This window comes from Aulonocara sp. 'chitande type north' Nkhata Bay, linkage group LG12 (assembly GCF_057382095.1).
Source record: "Aulonocara sp. 'chitande type north' Nkhata Bay isolate Kocher_YH1m ecotype deep benthic linkage group LG12, A_spYH_male_GT1.1, whole genome shotgun sequence".
NCBI classification, from domain to species: Eukaryota; Metazoa; Chordata; class Actinopteri; order Cichliformes; family Cichlidae; genus Aulonocara; species Aulonocara sp. 'chitande type north' Nkhata Bay.
Window position 1 is genome coordinate 29,474,027 of NC_141355.1, and position 12,692 is coordinate 29,486,718.

The following is a 12,692-nucleotide window of genomic DNA, read 5'->3' on the forward strand; positions in this document are numbered from 1 at the left end:
GGAGTAATAGCTTCATTAAATACATATATACTGTGTTAATATTTTATTTTTACAGCATACAAAGAGAATGTCCTTTGCTGCCTGCAACAAATCAGCAATTTCAGTTGGTTATATGACTGTTAGGTAGGGAAATTTGGAGCCATGTTCAAGCTGTGCAGGAGGTCAGTTAAAGGCAGACATTTGAGCAGCAGGTGAGGCTGTCTCTCTTACTGTTACAGGTAGGAAATGCAAATGAGTCCAGCTAGAGCTGATTCACACGGTCTCTGGCTCACACGCTTTTAATCTATAAAGCATTTGCATCCAAGGACCGAAACAAAGACATATCCTCATGACTTGAGCTGTGAGACGGGTCCCCAAGTCGTGAAAATGGTAAAGTACTGTTTAATTAAGTTTGTTATATTTTGGTTTATGGTCTGATAACTTTGGGTGGAGTGAGAAGGAAGCGAGCAGGTGTTGTCGAGGCCCACTGTAAAACTTCCATGTAGTTATTTTTAGCTCACCTTTATTTCTTCTTTGGAGTTCGGACTGTGGGAAAGATACGACGGCAGAGATCATTTTAAAGATGTGATTGTATGAGAGTTTAAAGGGTAAACAATGAAAATATCCCAGAAAACTAGCGTTTAGAGACAAGTTGAAGGTAAACTTTTACCTGCAGGCATCTGTAACGACCAAATAAATGTCCTCTGGCAAATCAAACAAGTTTGTGTGTTGCTTGATGGTTTCCTGAAGTTATTAGATTTTGTTGGATCAAACACTGAATCACAGTTTGGGTTTGGTGCTATTTTTAATTTGCGCTTCAGTTTCACTTCCTGGTTTGAGAGAAATTAAACGACTGTTGTTGTGATCTTTTTGTACAGTTTAGTGGAGACGTTCCCAACTCTCTCTGAGGTTCTTGTAGAGACACCGACTGACGTTCGAACTGAAATCTTTGCACGTTTAACTCTTTTATGTCTAAACATAAAATCTGCTCATACTGTATAAATGACATAGAGCTACAGAAGTACTTTGGCAACACAAAAAGTCTCTTTGCACATGTGATTCAACAGGGTTCAAGTTCCTCTTGCTTTTAGCAAACAGTTCTTGCAGGAACATTCTCCTGTACATTAATAAACATTAAACACAAAGGCGAGCTCCAGCTTTTGATGTTTGACTGCAATATAACTAGTACAGAAAAGGCAGAACATAATCTTTCCACCTTAAACAAATGTTAAATTTCATGGCAGCTGTTTGTGCAGATAGTTTCTGAGATGAAAAGTATTTTTTAATTCCTATCAAATATAATTGCTCGTGATAACAGATGAATAGTGTATTATTTGAATAATGCGTGTCTAGTCCTTGTTTGCATCAGATTTCGCTCCACAGCTGCGTGACTTTTTCCTCTTTCCTCCTGTTTACTCCCACAGACTCTGACACCACTTTTTTCAAATGCTCCGCTTTTTATAACATTTTTCATCTACAGGTAGCGTTTTAACACAGCTCTGTCACTGTAACCTAACTCAGCCTTAACATGTAGACATGCTTGGGATTAGAGAGAATGTCGTGAATAGCTGACTAGTGATTTACTTCTCCTTTTTTATTACCTTTCCCCTGCTCCTCATTTATCAGGACTGAAACACCTGGTTCCTGACGTGTTGTGTGTACAGACCGAAAGTGATCTCTCCCTGCCTGTTTATCATCATTTACATTACATCAGCACTTCCTCTACAGCTGCCTCATGCACTGGGACGAACTCAACTTCCTGATATTACTTTTGTAGTGAATTCCACCGTCTTCTGTAACCTCAGTTGTAAACAGCTACACATAAACTTGAATTTCACAAATATTGTTAGTACACTTTTGTTTCAAAGCTTATTTTGAATAAGATGTAGCAGCAATCAAAAGCCAGACAGATCATTCATGAGGATACAGTTGGGAAAAGTTGACATACCCTCATCATGGACATGAATGTCATGGCAGTTTTGGCTTTTTAAAAACTGCTCCTTTTTTCAGGTGGGAATGATTGTATAACATACACAGTTAAAAAAAGAAGAATTGGATGCAAAAAGTCCAATTTATTCTAATGCACACAGGGTCAAAAGTATAAAAATATTGATAGACCCTGCTGGTATTTGGTTAAATGTTCCAAATCAAGCTGGACGCCAACCAGACACTTTTGTTAACCATCACCAAGCATAGTCTGTCTGGAAGGCTGACCACTCCTCACGGCAGAATTGGTAGAGTCTATCTACACTAGCTGGCTTCCTGGCACAGACCTGGCTTTTAAGTGTTGCTCACAAATTTTCAGATGGGTTGCCATCAGAAGGTCAATGTTAGCCCGCTTTATCAAGTCCAAAACCAGTTTTGTTGTGTTTTGAGGATCATTGCCCTGCTGGAACATCCAACTTAACCAAGTTTTAACTGTCTGCTGTTTGATTTGGAGTGAAGTTGAAGAATTCATTCTCTATTATTCCAACAAATTGTGTGACAGGTGGTACAGTGTCCTTAGTTTTGAAAGCCTCACCTTTATGTCCTTCCTAATATTGTGGCCAAATTGCTAAATCTTTGTCTAATGTGACCAAAAAAACTTATTTTGCTTGTCCATGTGGGGAGCTGTAAATGTCAGTTGAATTTGAAGTTGTTGATTTTGCAGCAGGTTTGTTTTTCTTTTTTTGTCAGCACCCTCTCTGTTCACGGCAATTTGAAACTCACTTCAAACCCAAATCATCACACTTGCAGCAGTTAGTTGTTTGAGCTGATGTGCTGTGTTTGGTTTCCCAAATGTGGCACTGTGCATCATAGGATGCGATACAGGATAGTACTGTTATAAACTTTGGCATTTATCATGAAAACTGACACCTGCTGAGTCACAGATGTAGCTCCTGGGATTTGGCCATTTCTCTGAGCTTTGCACAGTCAGACCTTGGAGTGAATTTGCTGGGACATCCATGTCTGGGAAGATTGTCACATTGTGTTAACACAATCGTGAAAACTGTAAAGAAACAAGTTGCCAAAACTTCTGCTTTTACAGAGCTGCTCATACTTGCCCTGTGAAAACTTTCTTTTTTATGGGACTTTATGTTTAGGGTGGTGGAAACAGTGAATACAGCAGGTGTTCTGTAATCATGGGCTTTATGGACAATAAAGGAGGCACGTTTCAGGAGAGAAGAAAAAACAGCTTTAGATTATCAAGCAAATTATGTCATATAATAATTATCTAATGTCTACAGAAAAAACAGTGTATGCTTGGCCAGTGAAAGCGCTTATAGGTAATTACAAAAAGACAATTTTATGTCTTTTATTTAATGTTGGGAAGTTTTAAAAGATAGATATTCTTATATGATTGTTTACAGAACTGTGTCCTATCCTACTGTATTTTCATATATTATATTGGCAGATAAAAGATTAATATATCTCTGAGAGTAAATTACACCACAAAAACATACCCTACAAACATTTTGAAGTATTTACATCCTGTGTAAAATGATACAGTGATACCTCAGGTGCTATTTTGTACTGTGTTTTTGTCTCCTTTTCTGCACCAAATAAAGCTCCATTGTTATGTGACCTTATCCAAAGAGGGAAACTGATTCAGACAGACAGATGAAGCTGATAAGTAACTGAAAGTAAATCATTAGGCATGCAGTTTAAGAATAATGGGCTGTGTCACATAGAGACAGCTAAATATCTGTGTTTCTGTCGCTCTGCATCTACTCGTCTCATGAAATCTGGGTATTTGTTCACTAATTTCTGTGGTTTCTGGTGTTTTTCAGAGTTTCTTTGGAAGACTGAAGAACCTGTGAGTATCATGACCAAGACAGAAACCTCATTCATTCTCATTCTTTCCTGCTAAATGCTTATTGTATTAAAGTATTCTCTGTCCATGTCTTTTCTCCCTTCTTCCTTTCAGACCTCCAGCTCCTCCTAGGAGGACGGGTGGGATTTGTTTTCACTTTATTAAAGCTGCTTTGATGCCTTTTGTACATCTCTTATGTTCATTCATATATGTTTGTGTCCTACAGATAACAATGCAGCATTTGGGTGGCCGGAGGATGAATTTGTAAGTAGGAAGAGAACAAGTTCTTAAATTTTTGTACTTTTTCATTCAAGTTTTGGGCATTTTTAGGGGCAGGATTTAAGTACTGAATAGGCCAAAAACAATACGTATTGTGAAGGGAGCTGACGAACAATCAAGCAGACATCTCGGTCTTAATATTAACAATACGCAGCAATGCTTTGTCATGATAAAGCTAAATAGCTTTACAATATTAGAGCAGGGTACACACTGAACAGAACAGCAGTCTATCTCATGGCAGCCATACTGCTAAAATATTAAAGTTTTATAGTTTGTTTGGAAATAATTGTTAATATTGTTAAGATTACCAACCTTTTCTCACGGCAGGATGATGACAACGACATGTATGAAGCTCCTCCCTGTGAGCGACCGGCTGTCAAAGTGCCACCGAGAGCAGTGGAGGAGAACGTTTATCTGGGTAACATCTGAGTCTGGCAAACTTCAGCACAGATACCGCAGACAGTGAAACACGGTCTTTTCCCCTGAAATTCTTTCTGCTTTTTGCAGAGAGGACTTCCAAACCCGGTGTAACACCGAGGCAGGTTGCACCTCCACCCAGACCAAGCAAATCCTCGGTAATAAAAGCTCAGGGTCTATTTCTTTGTGCCTGTCAACATAGATGTTTTACCATGTTGTAACTGTTTTTTTCATTCGGAAACCTTCGCAACGGCAGGATGCCATCAGCAAACGTAAGTAACTCAGCTCTGTTTGATGATTTTTAAAATCTCATCAGTCCTTTTTTTCCCCCCTACATTTTTACGCTTTCATTTGTGTACTTTAATGAATCACATAAATACATTTATCTCTCTCCAGCACCTGAGGTCATTAGAAGTGATAAGCCAGGGAGGAAGAAGATGCCGCTTCAGACAGTCCCTGTAGAGGAAGGTAATCAGCACCAACACAAAATATTATTTTAAAGGAAGAGCGCACCAGAGTGTAACTGAGTGAAAACTGACTGTGAGGAAGATTCTTTAAGGGGTGATATGGGTGCTTCTACTACTACTTCTTATAATAATAATAATAATATTAATGAAGACTATACTATGTTTATGAGTTTATTAGCCATGTGGTATTTCCAAAAGCTGCTTGATAAACTCAGGTTGCCAAACACTTGTAGCCTCTGCTTGATGTTTCCAGTAGCAACATAATTTGGAGCTGTGAGCAAAACAAAGAGGAGAGTGCCACCTGCTGTAGTGCCACTGAGCTGCATATTAAACATTACAAAATAAGATGCAAGAACCCAAAAACTGCAGGCCTCAGAACAATCTTCTGCATTTCAAAATGATGAATATCTCAGTTTTTTTCCTTTCAATCTACACTCAAATACATTCACTCAAATATAAAGATATTTCTCAGTATTATATAAATCATATTACATACAGTGTTTTCTTTCAATAATTTTGGGTTGGGAAAATGCTTTTAAGCAGAATGGGTTTTTCCATTGCTCACCCCAGTTTGTATTGATGCATCTCTTATGGAAACGAAGGGCTTCAGCTGACACTGATTGCTGTGTAAAATGGGAAAACGACCAGGATGTTGATGCTAATATTTAGTGAAGTAGAAAAAAAAATCTGAAAATGTAAACAGGCCTATTTTTCATTTGAATATTGCGTATTTTAAGTATGTTACATAGGTAAATAGATTTGTGGTAGTCACTTTCATTGCTGGTGCTGTGTCGTAAACAGACGACTAACTTAAGCTCCTACCTGGCGTCCACATAAGTGGACATCACATTTTGGCTTATTTAGACCAAAATACTCAATTTTGCTCTGCAAGGGCCTGATATCCACTTACAAGGACATTATACTGCTACTGTTCTATCAAAATTTTAAATAAGTATCCTCAGATGTGGCTCTTATTTTTCTTAAAAACAAAAATAAGGTAAAAAAAAAAAATCTGATAATTCTTTGTTTTTACATTCATCGGGCCCCAATATGCCCAAATATCAAAGAGAAATTAAAAATGCATGCCGTGGAAGAGTTCGGGTCTTAGGATTAAGGATTATTCTAATTACTTACTGAATAGGTGCTTCATTCTGTGTGCACATGCTGGTAAGCATCACCACTGTATATTTGTGATATGGCAACATAGATCACTAGTCCTTTTTTCTGCATTTCAGATGTGTACCTGGATCCAACTGAAGAACCGGTGACTTAAACATGATTATGTTTTCTTTTTCTTTTATGTGTAATAATATACACACAAAAGAGTGTCAGTTTGAGTGTGTGTGTGGGAGGTGCAAGGAGTCACCCACGACATGTCTGCACTCAGAGGGGGCTGTTGTTTCTTAAGGGCCTTTTATAAGCAGTCGGTTGTCTTTTGCTACACCAACAACTACATAAATGTACCAATACCCATGCATCTTCTTCTGGATGGATGGGTATTCTGGGGCTGGAGCCTATCCCAGCTACCATAGGGGAAGAGGCGGGGTACACCCTGAACAGGTCGCCAGTGTGTCACAGGACACGGCCATTCGCACGCACATTCACACCCATAGGCAATTTAGAATCACCAAATAACCTAAACCCACTAACTGCATGTTTCTCTGTAGTAGCCAGAAAGAATGCACACAAACATGGGGAGAACATGCAAAGTCCACACAGAAAGGTCCCGGTCAGATGGTGGGGTCAAACTCCGGACTGTCTTAGTGTGAAGCAACAGAGCTAACCATGCCTAGATAAACATTTACATGAACATTAAATCTTAGATAAGTCACTAATACCAAAAGCCAATAATACCTGCACAGCTGCATGAATGTAATTTGATGTTTTCTTCTGTATGGAGAAGGTTAATGCCCCTTTGCATATCATATTTGTTGGTTTGCGTTACAGGACGATGATGATGATGACCTTTATTTAGAACCAGAAGCAGGTAAGTTCAAACACACTACATAGGCAGTAGTTCTGAGGCATTGATTACAAGTTTATATGAAAGTGTTTGAAAACCGGAAGTTACTTTTACTTTCCCCCCTCTCTCCAGCTTGCTCTCCTCCCCCGCGTGGGCCCATGAAGATGCCTCTGTCTCCCAGGACACCGGCACCTCCTCAAATACCCTTGTAAGTTCATCTCACTCTGTTTCAAAGCAGCTTTCATCCTATTTGCAGGCAAGCTATGATACAATATGTCTTTATAGCTGTGCATTCTAGACAATCATGTGCATTTTTTTATGCAAATATGGTATTTATAATAGGGAAATTATGTGTTAAAGTCCTGGTAGTAAATATGCAATAAACATTAGCCCTCTCACTGTCTGCAGGAAGAAGCCTTCAATCCCCAGAGATAAGTCTGTGAGTGTGTCTATTAATCTCTGTGCTTCATCTTTAATTTTCTTATGCTAAGCTGGGTCCTGATTTAAAGTAAGCTGTCAGGATACAAGATGAGTTTTAAATTCTTACCCCATATTCCCATTTCCAGTGTCTGAAATTAAACTTACAGGTATGACACAGCAGTAACATTTATTCCCTTTTTCCAGAATTTTGTTTTGCCTCCATTAGAGGACAGAAAAAGAGGTCAGAACCACATCTTCCTTGCTAATTAAATAGATCCAGACAGCTCACAGTCAAAAGATATAAGGAGTACATACATTGCTTCTATAGGTCCTTCGGCAGAAGAGAAACGTCCCACTTTTGCAAAGCCCCCTCCACCAATTCCTGGTGCTAAGCCGCATCTGCCAGCAATCCTGAAGGAACCTAAAGCCAGGTAAGAGCTGACAAATACAAAGAATTTGTGCATCTATATATACTGTGTATATATTGTACAACTTGCGACTAAAACATTCTGGGAACACCTTAATTGGGTGGTTTTTTCCTTCAAAGTCAGCTTCACATGCATGTCTGGTGATTTTGTTTTACTTCTTTTATGTCTGCTTTGGTTCTTAAGATAGGTAGAGCTGTTCATGTGTCACTAGCATTACAGCATAGCATGCATATGGCTTATTTAGTGAGTCACAAATACACAAACGTTTTATGGTTTTACTACTGTTTACTTTCAGTTGCAACTGGGAACTCAAATTTCAAAGTTATTCAGGAACACCATAATTGTATGATGATGAAATTTACTTCACTGAGACCCTAATGGACTCGCAGAAAGTATTATTCTTTTCTTACAGTTGTTCTGTATGAGGAAATCGCTGCTTGCTTCTGCTGTTACATTGTGAATTTGTAGGGATTCACTCACTTTTAGTGCTAGCCTCAAGTGGCCATTAAAGGAACTGCAATTTTTGACATTTCTTTAGTGTTGTGCCAAAAAGTAATTTCAGATGTGTTTTTTAAGTGTAATGTCATTGCTTATGTTAGTGTAGACTGTAGTATATGAAGGGATTATATATAACGTAAAGAAATGACACATTTTACAGGTATTGTTATGACACTGGGTTATTGTACCTACATTACAATCAAACCACTCCCTTCTACACAAAAACACATCTTTATAGAACTTCTAGAACTTCTTTATAGACTTCTAACCTGTGATAGGCTCAGAATGGCTTTATCTCGTTAATGATAGATATACTTGATGTGTATTTCACAGATTGTAAGCCAACAAATAATTTACACCTTAAATACAGGCAATGCCTTTTTTTGGGTGGATTATCACTTTCTGGCACAGCACCTGACCCTGACACCTTATCACTAGAGCTGACCCCCATCCACAAGACCTGCAAGTGTGTGCATGTCAGAATTAAAGTTAGTGTCTAATGTTAGCCTTCTTTTCTATTTTTCAGCCCTCCAAATCCCCCAATACCAGACACTAAGCCTGTGGGTAAGCTCAGTTTTCTTTTTTAAGTCTCTATTAAATCCAAAGGGATGACTGATGATCATTTTGAGTATATTTATATTTGCACTTTGATGTAATCGAAACACAGTTTTCATCATACTTAAAAAAAAGAAAAAACAAAACAAAACAAACAAACAAAAAACAACCAACAAAACATTTGACTGTTGCCAAATACAGATTTCCCATGAACTTGTGCTTGACAAACAACTTATCTTTATGTGTTTTAAGCCTCCTATGGTGGTATGAGGGTAACCAGACATAACAGCCTGGAGGTAAGAGGTGAACTGTAACTTAGCTAAAAGTACTTATACAATGATGTGAAAATCAAAAATCCTGAATTCAAAAGACCCCCCCCCCCCCCCCCCCCAAAAAAAAACCCCCAAAAACAAAACAAAACAATTTCTCTTATTAAGGAAAAGAAAACCTCTCTATATATGTATATCATTCTTAGTGTAGTGGTTTACACATTCACTTATCGAAGGAGACACAATCCCAAATATCTACGCATAGCAAATTTCAATAGATATATGAGACATGTTTTATAGGTGCGCAGGTAGAGAAGTGTTATATAAGAACCAAACATTTAACCAAGTTTGAGATGTTTGAGATGCATGAGAAACATTTTTAGACAGAAAATCTTAATTTGAGAAATGACTGGTAAACTTCACATTCATGTAGTAGAATATTTACTACGAAATGTAATGATTTAGTAAATAGTATAGTTCAAATTCGTCCTCATGTAGAGAAGGTTAGTAAATGCACTTATACTTCACATTGTTCTGTCTCCCTATGCTCGCTTTCTTTTTGTGTCTTTCCCCTCACCTCCCAGCTGATTGGCTGCCCCTCCTTGAATACTTTCAGTTTTTTACCTTACAGTATTGAAGTGACTTCATGAGACTGTTGTTGTGATTATACTACATAAACAATCCTGCATTAAAGTGGGTTTGATTCTCTTATTGATATATCTGCTGTATGTTTATGTTTCAGGATAGAGAATGGTTTGCTGGTGACTGCAACAGAAAGACAGCAGAGGATCTCTTACAGAGAATCAACAAGGTAAACCTGGTAGTTTTAAAGTGATATAAAAAAAAATAATGATGGTATGTCTCGCTGACACTCAAACATAAAACTCAAACGAAAGCTAAACCTAAGTCAGACAGCTTCAGGGCTCCATGGCAGTGATTTATTTTCCATTTCCTCCACTTACTCTCCCTGATGCATGTGGAGTTTTTTTACATTCCCCCTATTCATTCCACGATTCATCCATTTATCAGTTTTAGTTGTAGCCTGCTTGACTATGCTTTCATATCTGTCAAGGTTTCCTAAGATGTTCTTTTACATCTAGTTTTATTTATTAGATTTTCCTCTTCTCCTCCCTTTCTCCTTATTGCAGGACGGTGCCTTTCTCATCCGATACAGCTCTGCCCAGAGCACTCACCAACCCTACACCCTTGCCGTGCTTTACCAGCAGAAGGTGTACAATGTTCCCATTCGCTTCCTGGTGGAAACTAAAGCCTATGCCCTTGGAAAGGAAGGAAAAAAGAACGAAGAGGTGAAAAGACAAAGCAGGATATAAAAATTCAGGAGTTACTGAAGCCTATGAAGAATTCCGGGCATAATTTAATCACACTTCTCTCTTTATCTTCTGCTTTCTCTTAGACTTTCAACAGCCTGGATGAAATGATTTCTTACCACAAGAATAACCAACTGCTGCTGATTGACAGCAGGAGCCAGGCCAAGCACACAGCACATTTAACCCACCCTGTATGCACTTAAAACTACACTGAAACAACCTGTTCAGACGAATCATGAGGATAATGGCACAATCACTTACTGCAGGGCTACTGGGTGTCAATCCCAGAAATGTAGTTTCATCTTTATGGAATCTATAACACATAGTACTTTTTTTCATTTTAAATAAGGGAAAGGAGACAGGGTAACTTTCAGTGCACCGAGTGGTCGAAAAATCCTCAGTGACACACTGCCTCAAGATAGCATGAAGTTCAGAGCTCGTCAACTTCGGTGCCTGTTTGCACCATATTGTCATAGTAATGAATAGGTAACTGTTGATGGTAGGCTCTAGCTGTGAGGATGTTTAGCCTTACTGTCATCACTTTTAAAAATACAAAAGCTAAAGTTCTGCTGTTATGAAGCATTAAAATGTCTCAAGAGCTTCACAGAATGCAGCTAATATCTATCTATCTATCTATCTATCTATCTATCTATCTATCTATCTATCTATCTATCTATCTATCTATCTATCTATCTATCTATCTATCTGTATACACTACAAGTTTGAATTTAATTGTGTCTTTCCATTTGGTTATTTTAATGACTTTGACCTATTATATTATGTGTACTCTCCCAGTTTGCATACGTGAGACAGCTGCTCTCTACTTTTAAAGCTAAAATAAACTTTCTTTTTTAATAAAGGTTTTATTTAGGGCTGGATCAGGTGATCCTGAACCATGTCTTAGTTATGCTGCAATAGACTTGGCCTGCTGTGTGTGTGTGTGTGTGTGTGTGTGTGTGTGTTTGTGGAGGTGAGGGTCTTTTCATGTTGCACTGAGACTTTCTTCTTCACTTGCAGCTTTTCTTTTTCAATGTGCTTATACACCACTATTGCATTTAACCATTATCAATGATTAAACTCTGTCTCCAACTGTGTGCAGAACCTCCCTGAGTCTGGTTTTGGACTGGAGGTTCTTCCTGCTTTTACAGTGTTTTTCCTTCCTACACTCACCAGGTGCTTGCTCACACATCTTTGTCTAATTTGTGTTTCTTTCTAATATTGTAGATGAAAGAATAAAATATGGTGGTGAGACCTCATATGATGTGTTATGTATTGTTTGGAGATGGTGGCACTGATAAAAACACAGAAGGCCAAGCTGGATGTGGCAGACCCTTGGAGAAGGGTGTGAACAGAATGGATAAGACTAGGTATGAATACATCAGCGTGACAGTAGTTTGGAGATAAGGTTAGAGAGACTAGACTGAGATGGTTTGGATGTGTGCAGAGGAGGTATAGTGGATATGTTGGATAAAGGATGCGGAATATGGAGCACCAGGGAGGAAGAAAAGAGGCAGATGATTCGCTGGGGCGACCCCTAAAGAGAGCAGCCAAAAGAAGAAGACAAAGAAGAAGAATTAGTATGTGATTTATCAACAAAAGTGTCAATTTGCATTATACAGGGAGTACAGAAATATTAGGCAAGTTGTATTTTTGAGGAATAATTTTATTATTGAACAACAACAATGTTCTCAATGAACCCAAAAAACTCATTAATATCAAAGCTGAATGTTTTTGGAAGTAGTTTTTAGTTTGTTTTTAGTTTTAGCTATTTTAGGGGGATATCTGTGTGTGCAGGTGACTATTACTGTGCATAATTATTAGGCAACTTAACAAAAAACAAATATATACCCATTTCAATTTATTTTTATCATGTGAAACCAATATAACATCTCCACATTCACAAATATACATTTCTGACATTCAAAATCAAAACAAAAACAAATCAGCGACCAATATAGCCACCTTTCTTTGCAAGGACACTCAAAAGCCTGCCATCCATGGATTCTGTCAGTGTTTTGATCTGTTCACCATCAACATTGCGTGCAGCAGCAACCACAGCCTCCCAGACACTGTTCAGAGAGGTGTACTGTTTTCCCTCCTTGTAAATCTCACATTTGATGATGGACCACAGGTTCTCAATGGGGTTCAGATCAGGTGAACAAGGAGGCCATGTCATTAGTTTTTCTTCTTTTATACCCTTTCTTGCCAGCCACGCTGTGGAGTACTTGGACGCGTGTGATGGAGCATTATCCTGCATGAAAATCATGTTTTTCTTGAAGGATGCAGACTTCTTCCT

The 12,692-nt window shown here is 38.3% G+C and overlaps 1 protein-coding gene across 1 annotated transcript; it reads left to right on the forward strand.

Annotated features, from left to right (window-relative positions):
* Nucleotides 1–237: 237 nt before the first annotated feature.
* On the forward strand, nucleotides 238–11,652 carry LOC147317692 (SH2 domain-containing protein 6). Its single transcript, XM_086312946.1, has 19 exons — nucleotides 238–369; nucleotides 3,750–3,775; nucleotides 3,887–3,912; nucleotides 3,999–4,036; nucleotides 4,379–4,469; nucleotides 4,559–4,626; nucleotides 4,725–4,740; nucleotides 4,865–4,936; nucleotides 6,171–6,199; nucleotides 6,883–6,922; nucleotides 7,031–7,106; nucleotides 7,307–7,337; nucleotides 7,523–7,559; nucleotides 7,647–7,749; nucleotides 8,771–8,808; nucleotides 9,052–9,095; nucleotides 9,811–9,879; nucleotides 10,217–10,375; nucleotides 10,483–11,652. The coding sequence occupies exons 1-19, from the start codon at nucleotides 367–369 to the stop codon at nucleotides 10,597–10,599; spliced, it is 1,083 nt and encodes a 360-aa protein (XP_086169072.1). The 5' UTR covers nucleotides 238–366; the 3' UTR covers nucleotides 10,600–11,652.
* The last annotated feature ends 1,040 nt before the right edge of the window (nucleotides 11,653–12,692 follow it).